At 27.5% G+C, this 17,759-nt stretch overlaps 1 protein-coding gene across 7 annotated transcripts in view; it reads left to right on the plus strand.

The window, feature by feature from the left end:
• LOC107455372 (uncharacterized) overlaps nt 1-17,759 on the plus strand; it is a 71,147-nt gene that overhangs the window by 49,681 nt on the left and 3,707 nt on the right. For 6 of the 7 annotated variants that reach the window (XM_087157509.1, XM_087157514.1, XM_087157513.1 and 3 more), the window contains 5 exons: nt 406-684; nt 3,335-3,637; nt 6,497-6,790; nt 9,623-9,736; nt 12,719-16,804. In XM_087157509.1, coding sequence (XP_087013635.1) covers nt 406-684; nt 3,335-3,637; nt 6,497-6,790; nt 9,623-9,736; nt 12,719-16,804 — 5,076 coding nt within the window. The remainder of the gene's footprint in view (nt 1-405; nt 685-3,334; nt 3,638-6,496; nt 6,791-9,622; nt 9,737-12,718; nt 16,805-17,759) is intronic. The other variant, XM_087157511.1, reaches the window with a different exon arrangement.

Consider the following 17,759-nt stretch of genomic DNA (forward strand, 5'->3'; position numbering starts at 1 on the left):
TTTGCTGAATTGTTTTTTACAAAATGTAAATTTCATTTTTTTCTCTGTTAATCATACTTATTATTATTATTTGTACTAAACATACTATTTCCTTCAATTATAATATACACTCATGGACAAAAAAAATTTTAGCACCAAGAAGGAGTCGTCATAATGAAACGAAGTGTTACTTATATAATGACTACTTTGATGTAAGTAAATGATTAGAAAATCAAAGATTATCGTTTTTCTTTGATTTTCTAATTATTTACTTATATCAAAGTAGTCATTACGTATGTAAAATTTCGTTTCATTTTGACGACTCCTTCTTGGTGCACTAATTGTTTTGTCTATGAGTGTATTTTATTCCCCTTTCCTTGTAAAATGAGATTAAAATGTATGTTAATGTTTTCTGGACTTATTTAGGATTTAATTTTGGAAATGACAGACAAGTTGAAAGATTCTAGAGTACTTTATGAAACAATTCAAAATCGATTAAGTGAATCTTTGTCAAATGAAGCGTTTTACAAAACTGAGTTTGCATTGCTTGGTGATGAAAAAAATAAATTAACTTCTGCATTGGAGGATCAATTGGAAAAAGTCAGTGTTCTTGAGAAACACATTAAAGAATTAAAAGAGGATTTAACTGCAAAATCTTCAGAATTAGAGAACTATAAAGAACAACTTCTTTCGTCTCAATGGGAGGTAAAAAAATTTTGTTAATTTATAAAGTCCTTTGTTTATTTTATTTTTCAGTTGATACACCCATTGAATAATATTAAACAATTAATAAATGTTTATTTATCTATCTGAATATCCGTTCTTCATAAGGAATGAAAAAGTAAATAACTAATTAATCGGTATTGATCAATCCAACGAATTCCTCTTCAAAACAGAACGTATGTGGACATAATTAATAAAGTTTGTTAAATTACATTTTTTATTTATTGTAATTCGTCATCCTTCCTGGTTGTTTTGTGTAACAAGCTTAAGCAAAACACTCTTTTAGTAGTTCATTCCATCAAAAGAAATTTTCTGTGTTATGCTGTTTAAGACCAACTCCAGATACCTAAAACGGCACCTATTACCATATTACAAGTTGGACATATATTACCAAACTTGAGTATCATTTGCATCAATAGTAGAATTGATCAATAATATTTTAAGTTCTCCTAAATAAATAAGTGCTTAATTATACTGAGTGACAATAGAACTGAAAATCAGAGAAATGTCAGGTAATCTAATTGACTAAAAAATCAGGGAGTATGAATCAATGAGTTACATTAAAGTTAAGATTTTTTTTCTAGATAGATAATGTACTTTTTTTTTACGTACTGCAGTTGTAATAACAAGTATAAATATTTTGTAATATATTTTATGTTTAAGAGCAATATATTTTATGAAAAATTAATGAGAAATTTTTTCACCTATTACAAAAATTAGGGAAATTCAATTAAATTATTCTGGAAAAGTAAAGAAATTTTGTCATTAGTTGAAATATTTTAAATCTCTAAGTATTTGAGGTCACCCTGTTATATTGTAAGAATAATACTTTTTTATTTCAGTTATTGTTTATTTTACTTAGTTTTATAGAAATGCATTTTCAAAGTCAAACTATAAACAAAATAAATGCATTTCAGTTAACTTTAGAAATACTAATTCAGTGATGTAGCCCACAAGCCATCCACATTGATCATAGAGCTTATCCGATATAATGAATAAAAGATAATTAAACATTGAGGAACTATGAGAAAAAGTAATTATTGCATTATTTGTTTTGAGCTATTTATTTAGTTATTTGCTAAGAGCTTGAAACTCAGAAGCAAAGTTATCCGAAAATGATTAATTTGTGACTAGTTCCTATGCAGCAAAAAAATTTAAAAAATTTCTGTAAATAATAAATACAAAAGTGTATTTTTAAGTATTTGTATCTAAAAATTATTTTAAAGCATTGTAAGATTGTTTTGTTCCAGACTAATATTGCCATATTTAGTAGGTAATTTTAAAGATATGTAAAATGATCTATGAACAAAAAAAATTTCATAAAATCAAAGCCCCTGGTTTCACGGTTTACGTTATAAAAATCTTATACTGCAATTTAAATTTTTAAACAGAATTTAGAATCACTGATTAATTTTTTTCTTGCTCCTGCTGAACAAATTTCAGGGCAACAACGCTTATGGTTCTGTAATAATAATAGACACTCATCTTATTCCCTCTTATCATTTCACTTTGCTTTTTTATTTTTCCAATTAAATCTGTGGAGTTGGTTAGCAACTTTTCTGAGAAATTTATACTTCCAATATATTAACATTTTCACTAAATCCTAGAAGACACAGAGTAACTATTTCAACTTCTAGTTTTAACAGATAGTCTTGATGAAATTATCGAACCAACATTTTTTTCTTTTTGCAATAGTTTGAAAGCTCAAGTGGTCAATAGTTGCAATTATTTTCTGTGTTCTTTATTAATTCACGCGAACTTAAACTCGAAAACGTTCAAATGAAATAAATATTGGGGATAAGTTAGGTTAAATAGATGTCATTATTTTCATAAGATCGGATACTTTTTTTTTTCTTTTCAAGTATAGGATATAATTTTTTTATAAAAATTAAAGTCAAGCAAGTCTTTCAGGCTCAAATTCCTGTAAATTTGTTTCTGACTTCACAGCAAAAGCTTTTAGACCTCTGATACTTTTAATCTCAATATATGGCTTCCTTACTGATTTTTCAAATTATTTATGTCTGAACTGTTATATTTCATTTGAAATATAACAGTATAGTTGGAAGCTCTATCCTGAACTTAGCTGTTATGGAAAAATTCTCTCATGGTTCATTATAGTTTTCTTATATTGTTTTGCTGATATACTTTAGCCTAGCATCCAACCTAGTAAATAATTATTTCAAAATAAGTAAAAATTTTAATTTTTCACAAAAACAACTAGCATGAAAAGAATTAAATGTCTCAGAATTTCTGTAAGAAATGTAGAAATTTTTTTTCTTTTGCTTACGACTTAATTGTTCTTTTTTTCTTTCAAGCAAGCCTTCCAGATTAAAGAAATGGTTGTAAGTTTCATAAACTGATTTTATAGTAATGATTAAAGTAATTTTCTTTAAACACCTTGTGTTGCCATTATATGCAGTATTTTCATATTTTATTAACCTTACAAAGAGTATGCCAGAATTTAATAAATTTAAATACTTGTGTATATCTTTAATATGTATATTTTGTTTAACTGTAATGTGTTCCCTTTCTTAAACGATAAAAAGTCATATCCTTTAAAAAATTTTAATCATAATTCATTTTTAAAAAAACTGAAGATGAAGAATTTTTTCTCCTTCTATTCTATTTTTAGGATAAAATGTCTAATCTAGAGATGAAGTTAGAATCTGTTCAGTTGCAGCTTGATCAAACTCTACTCCAGCTACAGGACTCAATTAACAATGAATGCACTTTAAAAGAAAGCCTGTCTTTGATGGAGGTTGAGAAAACAGATCTTACTTTAAGCCTGAAGACGCAATGTGAGAAAACAAAAGCTTTAGAAACCACTCTTAATGAAATGACTGAAAAAGTTAATTTAGTTAATGAGGAACAAATAGTTAAAGCTTCAGAGTTGGAAGAATGTAAAAAGCAGCTGACTCTCTCAATTCACAATGAGGTATTGAAACTTCTGGAGTTACGTTACAATTTATTTACATATTTATTATTCCTTTCTAAAACCCATTTCTTTTGATTCTCACTCTACTTCAATCTTATTACTCAGTGAGTATTATTTAATGTTATTTAGTTTATTTCACAGGGTTGCTATGCCACTTGAAAAACTGAAAAACACAGAAAATCTTATTGTAAAATTGGCTTAAAACATCAGGAAAACTCAATAAAATTTCATAAATTTTGGGAAAATATTTTATCTCTATAATTATTATTTTTACCTTCAATGTTCATAATTGCGGGGATAAAATTTCCTGTCTTATTTGTCCCCTTTTTGATCTGCATTTATTGATAGGTCATGATTACCTCCAGCAGCATCTCAATATAATCTGTATTGCAGCTTCCTCCCCTCTGTGTGTGTGGGGAGGGGAGGATTTCCAAAAATAGACATCTCATTGTATGCATCAAATTGAAACATATAGGCACTATGAATTTATTTTTTAAAATGTTCTTTAAAATTGCTTTCTAGTTTTTTAGGATATTATTTTACATTGATAATTTTCTTTTTTGAAATTTTGTGAATTCCAAGGGAATTTTTTTTTAAATTAATCATTTTTCATTTAATGTACAAATTCTAATTCATTATGTTAATGTTTGTAAATTATGTTGTTTAAAGCAGGGATGAGATTTTTCCGCTTTTTAGCTGATTTCCGCTTTTTTCACTTTTATCTCTTGAATTTCAGCTTTTTTTTTTTTATCAAAAATTCAGATTTTTTTAAAAATTTCACTTTTTTTATAAGTATTCCGCTTTTTCAGAAAATTCACCCATTTTCAAAGAGAAACACAAAATTCAAACTACATAGCTACCAATCCTTTCTCATTTTTACTTATTTTAGCTATTTTCTCCCCTTTTACTCGCAGCAGATAAGATTTTCCGAATTTTTTACCCGCCCTCAAGATAGATCCGATTTTTGTAGTTCAAACGACGCTGTTTCTGACAAGCCTTTTAGAGGTCCCAAGCCTGGAGTCTGCCAATATCTCGATTCTTATTCACACGATTTTAATATCAAACATAGCTTTTCATATTTGCATGTTCAGATTCTTATTCACGCGATTTGAATATTGTACGTTGTGCTTCGTATTTACGCCTTTTTAAAAACCTATGAAGCGATTCGTATTCCCGCAAGTTTAAAATTCAATGTCTTGATTTGCTCATGCTGTTTATAATATCAAACATTGATTTTCATTTATACGTGATTTTAAAATAAGGCATTGGGATTCGCATTCTCGCATTCTAAAAATTATGCATCATAATTCTTATTTATGCAATCTAAAAATTACGCATCATGATTCGTATTTACGCGATCTAAAAATTATGAATCGAGATTTGTATTTACGCGTTTTAAAAATTCTATATCCCAGTTTGTATTTTCTCATTTTCAAAATCGTATATCTAGTTTCATATTCATGTGATTTCAAAATCCATAATTGTTATTCATATTCACGCAATTTTAAGATCAACTCTCGCGATTCTTGTAAGAAGTAAATTTTTAAAAAAAATTAGTTACTATAAAGGTGACTGTTTTTCTAACGACGATTATTAGTATGTATATGTAAATGTTACAACATCAGAGAAACTGGAAGGGAATATATTCAAAACTTACATTCTGTGCTTGCAAAGAAGAAAAAATAGGATTTTTCACAAGATGTTTGAAAATGGACTAACGACTAAATATAGCATATAAGAAACAAAAGCAATAACTTAAAAAGGGTTTCAATTAAAAATTTTTTTTGTTGGAAAAAGAGTTAATTAACTCATCATCAAAATTTTATTTGTAATTGCTGTTATTTATGCTATAAAATGCAAAATTCTTATCAAATAAAAAACAATTATCTAAACAGTTGCTGATTGTCATTTAATTTTTCAAACTAAAATACCAATTTTTGTATGTTAAGGAGTTACTATATATTTCTACTTCACTGTTATTGATATGTTTCAAAGGGCTGTAGTTAGATTAGACTATAACATGAACATAATGATTTGGTCCATTGTTAAAGTTTCTTTTCCCCAATATAATTTAAAAAGTAATATTACTGATATATTTGCTATAAATCACATAACAGTATTTATTAAAAGAAATGAAATATTAATGTATATTCTCAGTAGTTTTAATTTGCTAAACCAAGTAGTTTTTCAAGTAATAATTGTCTCTTATGTGAACTGAGGAAAAATATAATTTCCAGCTTTATTTTTTCAATTGGTAATTTTTATTTTCACTTAATGTTAAGTATCAATGTAGTCGTTTTTATAATAATAGATATGTACGCAATTGTATGTCAACACATTATTTATTACCTTAAACTGTCTGGAATTTATTATTAAAGGGCTGCGCTTGCGTAAAATTTACTATCGTGGAAATTCAGCTTTTTTGCCTTTTGGCTAATCTCATCCCTGTTAAAGTCTAGTTGACTAATTCTAAAAAGATTATACAAATACGCTCTTTTACCTGAGACAAAATGCCTTTTTAGCTAAGATTTTGATGGCTCGTTTCTATTTTTTGAGATGTACCAAAATTTCTTTAAATACTTGTCTGTCTTTATCATGTGTATTTTATAATGTATGTTGTAAAAATAATTTAGTAACATTTTTAGATGTTCTTAAAATTACAATAAACATCTGTACATTCATGTGCAGCTAGAAGAGATTGTTCAGTTTTCATATCTAGAGGGTATTAAATAACATCCTAAGTATTTAAAATGCTAAGTCATGTTTAATTTCATCTATTAATTTGAACATTAGTAAATATTTATATTTGAATTTAAAAAATTTCTTTAATTTGTTTTGATTTTTTATTACTTAATTTAGGATTGTCTGAATACCAAACTACAATCATTAACTTCTTTATGTGAATCAACTCAATGTAAGCTGAGTGATTTGATTAAAAATGAGATAACGTTCAAAACTAAGATATCTTTGCTAGAAGAAGAAAAAATAAACCTTATTTCACAGTCCAACATTGAAACAGAAAAGGTATCGAATCTGGAAGGAGAAACGGCAGAACTAAAAGATCATATTACTACACTTAAGGAAGAGTTGAAGCTTAAAACTACTGAAATTGAGAAATTTGGAAATGAACATTTCATCATCCAACGACCTAAGGTACTATAAATCTATGTGTTTAAGTTTAAAATTAGTGGTCCTTTTTGAAAAAATTCTGAATAAATAAGTGTTTACAGTAATTTAGTTTCTGTACACTAATGCATCAAATATGCCAAAAGCCAGAAAACTAAGAAAAATATAAGTTATTGCAAGTCCACCGGGACACGTTAAGACCAGTGCAAAAAAAATGCTCTATTGGAAAAATTAATAACCAAATTTTGAGTATCTCACTAAAAAATTAATTTTTAATAATAACTAAACGAGAAAATAAGCATAATTTTGGACATCATATGGCATTGTTGCTTTTCCTTAATAATATGCAGGTGTTTGATAAGTCCTAATTAAAAGCATTGATTGTTCTAATATTCCTATTTAAAATTTTTAATGTTTAGCTGAATAACTGTATTTATATATTCTTTAAGAAAGTATGTGAACCTAAACAAACTTAGGCATTGATCAGACAATTGTTGTAAATGTTTACAATATTGTGTCTGAAAATCAGTTGTCTTAAAAGATAATACTTATATCTTGTAGTCACTATGAGAAATTGTTTATTGTTAAATGGTTTGAAAAAACTATCATATTTTACTATAGATATCTTGAATGTCTCAACTATTTTAGAAAAGAAATATAAATGAGCTTCACCATATATTTCTAATAGAATTTTAAGTTTCATTTTAATGGATGTTGTAAAATGGGAAATCCAATAATGGAATAATCCAAACCAATTCTGGATTATTCTATTTGGATGAATGAAAGTTGTCAAATATTTTTACTTAATGGAAGAAATAAAATTTGTTTTTGACATTTTAATTTATTCAGATTGAAATTTTGTCTGGAAGAAATCTATTTCAACCCTGGAAAAAACTTGAAGAAATTAAAATTGACCAATACATTTGCTTAAGAATAACTAATAAATGAAAAGTTCAATTTTAAAACAAACAAAATTTAATATGGTACAAAAACGAAAATTTTTATATTTAATTTCTTAAAATAACTATTACTTTTTTGTTTTTTATTACAGAATATGTTTTGTACAGAATTTTAAAATCTATATAACTTAAAATAATTTATTTTCCTGAATAAATATGTATACTTGTATCTAGATGAAATATATGTACTTATTATTTTCATTTTACTGAATATTCTGTTTAAAGATAGGATTATCCAATTAGTTTATAAAATATTCAAAATTTATTCCTTTGCAAAAAAATTTTTGAATTAAATATTTTTTTAATTCTGTTTTTTTGCTTTATTTAGCAATTAAATATCTAGTTTTTCACTCCATAAATTTATAATTCCTAAATTACTAAGCTATCAATATATATATTTATAAACCTTAGCTATACCATTTATTTTTAAACTTGCAAGTTTTGATTTTTAGAAGGTAACTTGTCAGTTTGGATTTTATTTTCAGCTCAAAAAAAAAAAAAAAAATACTTTGAAACTGTTTACCACTTAATAAAATTTTTTAAAATTTTATAATATTAATCATTGATTTCAAAATGAAAACTCAGTTATTAGTAAATAAAAATATACAGTTTAAAATTCTTAATTTTTTTTATAAATTGATTTTATGATTAGTTAAGTAAAAATACAATTTGTATTAAAAAATATTTATTGATAAATGCCTTTAGCGTACTATGTTAGAATTGTTTCGTACATTCCTAACATTATTTGATTATGTAATTTAACGTGCTGTTTTGTAATTACATTGCATTGTATATTTTTGTTGTTACAATGTGTGATTTGTAGTATAATACAATAATTTGTTTTAAAATATTTTAAGATAGTTATATAATTATAAAGTTTACAGTGATTATGCTAGATTTTAGAAACTACAGGTCCTTAGGATGCAGGACATTCAAAACTGAAAAGTGGGTCCCTGTTTAAAATAGTATAAATCTCTCATTTATATTCATCAGTGGCAGTAATCTAACATATTCTTTTTAACTAATTTAATATAGCGCCTTCATCTGAATGTTACTTTTTTTTATAATTAAATGCTATTTTTTAATTGTAAATTGACGCATAATTTTATAAATATTTTATACCTTTATAAAATTAAGTAGTATATATTCCTTAAAATTGCACTCATTTAAATTTCGTAAATGCTAACTGAATATATTTTGTCCATACCACCATTTTGTCATTGTACTTCTGATTATTGATTGCTAGTTTGGTATGTTGGTCCCTCTAACTTTTAAACAACAAAGGAATCTTAACTTTCAGATTTATTAAATTAATAACCTTGAGAAATTGCCTGCTTCTGGTAAATATATTTCCCATTACTCTAAAATATGTCAGTAATCTTTACTCTTTTTTCAATTAAAAACATAGGGATTCTTCCCTTTTGCGTAGGAAACTAGGTATTTTATTTCCCAAATTTTAAAATTATAGCAAAGTTTATCAACAGATAGTGATGTCAATGGGAGAAACTATAAAACTATGTTTTCTGTTGTCTGTCAAACCATTTTAATTAAAATATATGCCCAGGCATCTATTAATCTTTTACTTTCAGAATACTGTTTCTGAAAATAAGTTATTTTGAAAACAGTGTTTTATGTTCTCAACAGCATCATCTCTTGATAAACTAGTAACTAATTAATAAAGTTCAAAAGAATAAATATGTAGTTTCCTTAGCAGAGTGTAGAAACCATACATTTTTATCTCCTTCCGCTTTTATCTATTTAGATTTTCAAATTATCAGCTATTTTTAGGACACCCAGTATCTTGAGTCTGTAATATTTGCATTTGGTACAGTCTAGCCAGTTCTGAAATTTTACTTTTACACCCTATATTTAACTCTTTAAATTGTTCCCTTTTTTTAAGGCCAACGAATTTGCTAATGGAGAACTGGTTGATGTTAAAATTTGGGCACTTAGTGATCTGAACTGCGTTCACTCATTGGAAAATAGTGTGATGACTAGTTTCAACAAGTATAAGGTAAATTTCAAATAATTTTATTTTAATTATTAACTTACTTACATATTTTTAAATGTCCTACTACTGGAAGAAAATATTTTTTGTTATAAATTTAATTGTTTTTAAGTGCTATTTTTAATCTTTCCATTGTATTTTAATGAGTTTGATCTTTATTCTTTGTAAATAAACAAAATGTAGAAAGCATGGTGATAAATTTAACAAATATTATAATTAAAATTTTAGACATGTAAACAGAATCCAAACTTTTAAAAGATGTTTATAAGTCCCTATTTAGCAACAAAAAAAAAAAGGAATTCTTTCATGTATACTTTTTGAACTATTATAATAAGAATTTTTATTTAGTAACTAATTTTTTGTTTTTACCTTTTATTACATTAAAAAGTGTTCTTTTGAACCTAGATACCCAATCTTAAGTCAGTATTTTTCAAAGAACTTTTTCAAATATCATGATAAAAAAAAGACAATTTCAATGGTCCTATTTAATGATAATGATCATTACATTCAACAAAACGCATTTAAATGCAATAAAAAGAAATCAGAAATATTAGTTACAAAATAAAGAAATCAGGGAAATTAAGTCAGAGTAAATATTTTCTGGTACATTCATTTAAAAACTTGTTACCTAAATTTTAAGCAGTTAGAGAATTGATTGAAAAGTTAAACTTATTTATTTTTCAATCATTAAATACATAGTTTATTTGAGCTTATCACTCCAAGATACTTGTGTGTTTTTATTTAGTGCTTTGGCATGTTATTGTTTAGTACAAGGCATGTACAGAAAGTAATTATTTTTTTGAAAAGATTCACATAAAAAATTTTTTTAGAGCAAAAATTATTTTTGCTTGAAAGAACATTTTGGAAACTTTTTCTGCATATTTGCCACAACTTCACAAAAAGATTCTGCCACTAGAAACAGCTGCTGCTGAACATAATCTTTGTCGTTGACTTGTGATAATCTTGTGCAAAACCAAAACTTTGTGGAAACCCATCACAAAGCATTAGTGTGAACTGTCTGCTTTCACGAATTTCTCATTCAGTCTTGCAACTTAACCATTCTTAACTACAGAACCTTTGCCTACTCTGTGCTTTGTCATGAATATCGCTTCATTCATTGTAGAATTATCGAAACTAATTTCTCACTTTTCCATTACTCATTACATTTTCACCATAAATCTGTTATAAAGTTGATAATATTTTTTTGGTGGCCCAACATTCTTTGTGTTCAGTAACCATCTTTGAGAAGGCAATCATCTTAAAAAACTTTGAAGGCTCACTAATGAAGCATGTAAACAGGGGCGGATCCAGAAATTTTTTCTGGGGAGGGTGTCACGGTTTCTGGTCCCCCCCCCTCCCACACACACACAACTGTTTTTTTTTTGTTTTTTTTAAACTGGGGTTTTTAATGCTAGTCTTCTCATTTATTTTTTTCATAATGAGCAATAGAACAATACATAAGTAATTCAAGTATTCAAAGTCTTTAAATAATAAATGTAATGGATTTTTTAGCTTTGGTTAAACCTGTTGTAGCGTTAATCTTTTAAACCTGTTAAACTTGTTAATCTTTTGGATTATGATTCTTGAAACAGTGAAGAATATTAGATAGGGAAAAAATAGATTTTTCCGACCTACCTAGGTGTACATGCCCTCTTAAATAATTTTTAAATATTTTATTTCTTTTGTAAACTATTAAAAAATATTTTTTTTTTCAATTGGGGGGGGGGGTCATGACCCCCCTGCTGGATCTGCCACTGCATGTAAAAGCTACACAACCTGGCTCTAATGTCGTCAGTGGGTAGACAATCTGAGGTGTGTGTGCATGCAGGGAACTGTGATATAGTCCAGTGGCGTACGCAAGGGAGGGGTTTAAACACCCCCTTGAGCTCGGACAAAATGGCAAAAATAAAAATTTTAGTAGAAATTATGCGAGCTATTATTTTGTAAGACTATATATTTTTATGTGCCTTATGCCTACTTTTTTTTCTCATGGTATTTCTCAGAATACAGAAAAAACATTTACTGTAATAGGGTTGTACTTTTGAAACCAAAATCACGTGATATGTATATATATATATACATATATATATACATATATATATATATATATTAGCTGTTCTTGGATCTTTAGGATGTCAAAAGGCAAAAATTTAACAATTTTTAATTACTTTGAGAAAAAATCACGACCTGAAATTAGTGAGATGACAGCATCTAGTACCAATGTAAGTTTTTCTGTTGTACAGAAATGTGATACTTCTGTTGAAGAAAACGTTTCTAGCATAACAAAATCTGATGAATGTGAAAGTGGCCCTCAAAGTGTTACTTCCCACCCATATGACATTGGACTTTTTTCAGAAGATATTACATTATGTTCTTAAACTTAAAAAATCAAATCAAAATTTAACTTAACAATGTTGGTTAAATGTTGTCAAAAAGTCGAAATTGTCCAGCTGTCCAAATTAGGGAAATAATAGTGCTTTATTACAGACTCAAATTTCTTTTAGTAGTTTCAAAAAATTATGAACACCCCCCTTGAAAAAAATTATGTGTACGCCCCTGATACAGTCCTTATGGGAGCAGCAGAGTAAAACAGTTTTTACTTTTAGAATGTGCCTCGTGATTTAGGAAATTTCCAAACATGCTGTTTGTTGTAAATCGAGATTTAAAATAAGTCAATATTGCAAATCTAGGATGTTCTGATTTATTTTTAAGTGATATTTTTTGTTTCTTCTACATAATTTGCTTATCCAACGAACCTAAGAATATTTTCTTGTTTTCATATAATGATCTTTTTTGTAGGAGTGAGAATCAAAACAAAAAATTGAAAAATTCTGCATAGTTCTTCAGTTTTTATTTGGTGACTCATCAACTATATTTATGAAAGAGATAGAATCATTTTTCTTTCATTTTTAATGTTTTTTTAACATTGTTATTTTATAAGTATTCTATTATGTGGTTTTTTTTTAAAACAAAATATTTTCTTTTCAGTTTTTATGGGCTTATCATCTCTTAAATGGCGAGGATTTAGAAAAATCTGAAATGAATGTCTCATCCTTAAATAGAATATTCCTTCTGCTGCAGGAGCAAAAAGCTATCTTGAATTTTATTCTCAGCATTTCAAAAATGAAATCAGTATCAGAGCAACTGAATTTCCTTTCCATTTCCTCACAGTCTAATTGCATTTCTGATATTCAGTTAGAAAGTATTGTTACTGATAATTTATTTAACAATATTTTAAAGATGTTGTGCGTAAATAGTGTACATATTTTGGAGTGCACAACCCAGAAAATTCAGAAATGTTTGCAAAATTTGGAACAGCCTGTCTCATTCTTAGAAAGCCAAGGTAACATAAACTCCAGTAATCATCACATTGCGATTACTTTCGATACAAAATATATTCTGTATGAATATAAAATTAGCAGCTATTTCTCAAAGAGAAACTCTAGTCCCACTTATCAAGAAAATCAATATTTCATGTGGGATTCAACTGATGAAAAGCAAATTAAAGATGTCTTACAAAAACTAAGTCTTAAAGAAGTTTCAAAAATTTTGGACTTTTATGCTATTTCAAATGATGATGCAGTCAATTTTTTTGACTCTGAGAACTTTAATCCTGAAGTTTTGCAATCAGTTACATTTTTACTTTTTCATAAATACAATCAAACTAGAGGAGTTGAAATTTTAAATGAACTCAAGCAATGGGCAAGCTTTAGAGATTTCCTAAATCATTGTCCCAAATCCTTATCTTGTATAAACATTAAAGAAAATCCTTGCCTTATAGGAATTGATTCAAAAAATTTTTGTATGAAACAGATGGAAGTGGAAAATAATGCAAGTAAAAGCAAAGCATGCGTAAATACTTCGATTATTGAGAAAGAAAAAGATTCATTGGATCTGAAAGTAGAAAATACTGCATGTAAAAATGAATCATGCTTAAATTGCTCAGTTCTTAAAAAGGAAAAATCAGCTTTAGAGCTTGTTATAAGTAAAGAAAAAGAAAAACAAAAGTCATTAAATTCTACAATTGAAGAAATTGAGCAGGATCTAAGTGATACTTTCGTGCATAAATGTCAATTGCAGGATGCAATTATTGAAGTAGGAAAAATGTTTGATCATTTTATAAAAAAATCTATTGATTCAAGTTCTGAAAGGGTATTCAGTTCTGAATTTTTTTCGAAAACTTGCTTGTGTGAAAATTGTATTAAGCAGGATGGGGAAATTGCCCATTCAAATGATACAATACTTTCAGCTGAAACTTTTGCTTCATGGATTGATAAACTTATTGAGCAGTACAGTAAGATGAAAAGTGAAAAGCAAGAACTAATAAAGATTGTATTTCAAGAAACTGCTGGTTATAGTTCTGAAACTTCTTATCAAACAAATGATGAATTACAGAAACTTGAAGCAGATGAGACTGAGTTTGCTGTTTTTGTTGAGCAGTATAAAGAAAAAGTGCAAGCTTTTGAAGTGCTTAAACTAGAGATAGCCTCCAAAGAAGAAAATATCAAAACATTACAAGAAACAATTAAAAGTCAAAAAGAAATTTTAGAAGACACTCGTTTGCAATCTAAAGTTTATGAAAATGAAGTTGCAAAACTTGAAAATAAAATAAGAAAGTATGAAATAACTGAATCCCATGAGCCTGTTTTAATTGGTGAAAAGGAAGATTTGCAACAAAAATTAAAAGCTCTTGAAAAATCTAATGATGCTTTGAATTTAGATATTGAGAAAACAGAACAGCAGATCCAGACTCTTTCTTTTTCAAAACAAAAACTTGAAGATGAAGTTAACAAATTATCGTTAGAGTTGTCGAAGAAAAATCTGGATATAGAAACCTGGAAACATATGTATGAAACTGAAAAAATGTCCAAATCAGAACTTATGAGTAAAATACAGCAACTTGAACTTGAAAAAGTAGAATTAAAAGAAAAGTTTGTCCAATTTGAAATTCTAAACGATGATGCGGAACAGAATGAGACTGTTCTAAAAATTCAGCAAGAACTTCAGACTTGTCAACTTGCTGAATCAAACTGGAAAAATATGTATGAAACTGAAAAAAAGCATACTTCCGAAGTTTTGAGTAAGATCGAGCAACTTGAAATTGAAAAATTAGAATTGGAAGAAAAGTTAGTACAAATTGAGATCTTAAACAGTGATATGGAAGATGATTTGATTAATTTGAAGAAACTTCAGCAAGAACACCAAACTTGTCAATCGACTATATCAAACTGGAAAAATAAGTATGAAGCTGAGAAAAAATCTGCCTCGGAGCTTACAAGCAAGGTACAACAACTTGAAGTAGATTTAGAAGAAAAAGTTCAACAACTTCAGATTGTAAATGATGATTTAAAACAAGAGGTAAACAATCTGATAGCTTTACAACAAGAGCATGAAACTCAGAAGTTAAATGCATCAACATGGAAAGATATGTATGAAATTGAGAAAAAGTCCCTATCCGAGCTTATGAGCAATGTAGAACAACTTGAAATAGAAAAAATGGAACTGGAACAAAATTTTAAAAATCTCCAGATTGTAAATGAAGGTTTAGAACAAGACTTAGCCACTTTTAAAAATTTGCAGCAAGATCATGAAGTTCAAAAGTCAGATGCAATAACATATAAGGATTTGTATGAAAATGAGAAAATATCCTCTTCACAGTTAACAAGTAAACAACTGCAGTTGGAAAAAGAGAAAACAGAATTTGAGGAGAAGCTGAAGCAACTCCAGGTTGTAAATGATGGTTTGAAAAAAGATGTGAATACGCTGAAAATCTTGCAACGAGAACATGAGGACACACTTCTTGCGAAGAATCATAGTTTGAAAGAAAAAGATCATATTATACAGATGCTTCAAGAAAGAAATAATGAAATTCATTCTAATAATGTGCATGATTCTGCAGAATTAAATGAGTTGCAGAACTTAAGGTCACATTCAAAAGAAATGTCAGAAAATGTATCTTGCTTAGAAAAAAAAGTCCAGGATACTGCAAGGGAAAATATATTGCTACAAGACGCATTGAAAGAAGTAGGAAATGAAAGAGATGAATTGAAAAATAAAATTGATTCTCTAAAACTAGATGTTGTTAAACTAACTGAAGATTTAGAATTGCAAAACCAGGCCAATTCGGAATTGAATAAACAGTTAGAAATAAAAAAAATTGCATTGCTGAATGAGTCAGAGTTGCACAGATCTGCTGAAAATGCAATTCAAGTTCAAAAAGAAACAATTAGCAGCTTAAATTCATCTTTAGAAGAAAACTTGTATAAAATATCTCAAATGGAACATCAAATGCAAATAATGAAAAATCAAACACAAGTAATGAAAAATCAAAATACGAAATTGCTAGAAAATGAATCAGTTAGTAAACAAGCAATTTTGGATTTGAAAGATCATATTCGCACTGCAACTTGTTCATTGAAAGAACTAGAATCAAAATATTCTAAATTATCTACTGAAAACAGTGCTCTTTTAGAAAAGAGGAGAGGAATGTCAATTATTTCTGAAAATGAAGAAATGAAACAAGTTTCACATAAAGTTAAATTTACCGAAAATATTTTCAATTTAATTGAAGAAATAGTTAAAGATTTTTCTGGTTCTAAATCAATTGAACAGATTGAAAATGACTTAAACTCTATAAAAAAACTCTTCAGTCAAAGTTCTGATTCTTCTAATATTGAAGAACTCTCTAAAAGTATTTGTGATAATTTAAAATCATTCTTCAAAAATTATCTTTTGACCATAGAAGAGGTAAAACTCAAGATTTGCGCTATCTCTAATTCTGTTAACTATATGGGTCAATTTGTTGACTCTTTCTCCGACAGTGATAGTCCTAAAACCCTTCATTTTGCAGACAATATTGTCGATGTTACCTTCAATGAAACATTGAGGGAAAATCTAATAGAAAGAGCTGGAGTTTCACATGAGCAAGTTATTAAAGATCTGCAACAAACTCAAGAACTTTTAGAAAATTACTTCTCTGCTCTGAAAACAATTATTCTGAAGCAAGCAAATAATTGCAAGGATCTTAAATGCAAGTTGGATCAGGCAAAAGCATCTACCAGTCAATCTCAAGAGGTATATTTATTGATTTTATTAAAGCTATTATTTTTCTTTTTATTACTTTTTTGCTTTTAAAGTTATAACACTTTTGAAATGTTTCAGTTTACATTAACAATTTTTTAGATTTTAAGTATTTATAATTTATATATTGAAAATAACTGCCTTTAGGACAAAATGTTTAAACATTGTTGTGGGATATTTAAGATTCCTTTTTGTATAGCCTCAAAGAATGATTTTCAAGCTTATGAACAGATAAAAAGTTCATAGAATTTCAATGACATTGTTTGCAAAAAATTTTATTTTCATATGAAATTACTATGATTTGAATATCCCTTAGTGCAATGCTTACCAAACTTATGAAGTTTTTGAGCTACCATGCCGTTTTTAGATCCTACTGTAAGCTACCAATGATAATAAAATTCAAAAAAAAAATTCTCTTAATCATTGAAACAATAATTTAAGACTGTTCGATACAAACTAAGTTTCCCTAAATTTAAATTCCAAATGTAGTATTCTAAGAAAATATTTCTACTTTTACGAACATCGTGTGTGCATTCTTATTAAATCATAATTTTTTTTCTAAATAAATAATTGTTTAAGTTTACTTAATGCATAACACAATAAAAGTGATACATTGCTAAGTTGTGTTATTTAAATATGCCAATTGAAATTATTAAAAATGTGAGTGATTTTGTTTCATTATTCATCCGAAATGAATATTCTGTGTTGAGCAGTATAGGCTAAATACCAAATATTTGTATGTTGCATCTCTAATTTAATAGTAGCAATTGTTGAGCAGAATCTTGTATCTATTTACAATTGAAAAACTCCTTGAAAAGATTTTTAGCAATTTTTGCAATAACAGGACCCTATTTACACAAATTCACAAAAGCAGGACCCTGGTTGGAAGAATGTGACTTAAGGCTTATTTTATATTCACAAAATATGACTAGTTTTTTCACAATTTTAC

The sequence above is a fragment of the Parasteatoda tepidariorum genome, chromosome 2 (assembly GCF_982258835.1).
Source record: "Parasteatoda tepidariorum strain Cologne lab strain chromosome 2, Ptep-v5.0, whole genome shotgun sequence".
Lineage (NCBI taxonomy): Eukaryota > Metazoa > Arthropoda > Arachnida > Araneae > Theridiidae > Parasteatoda > Parasteatoda tepidariorum.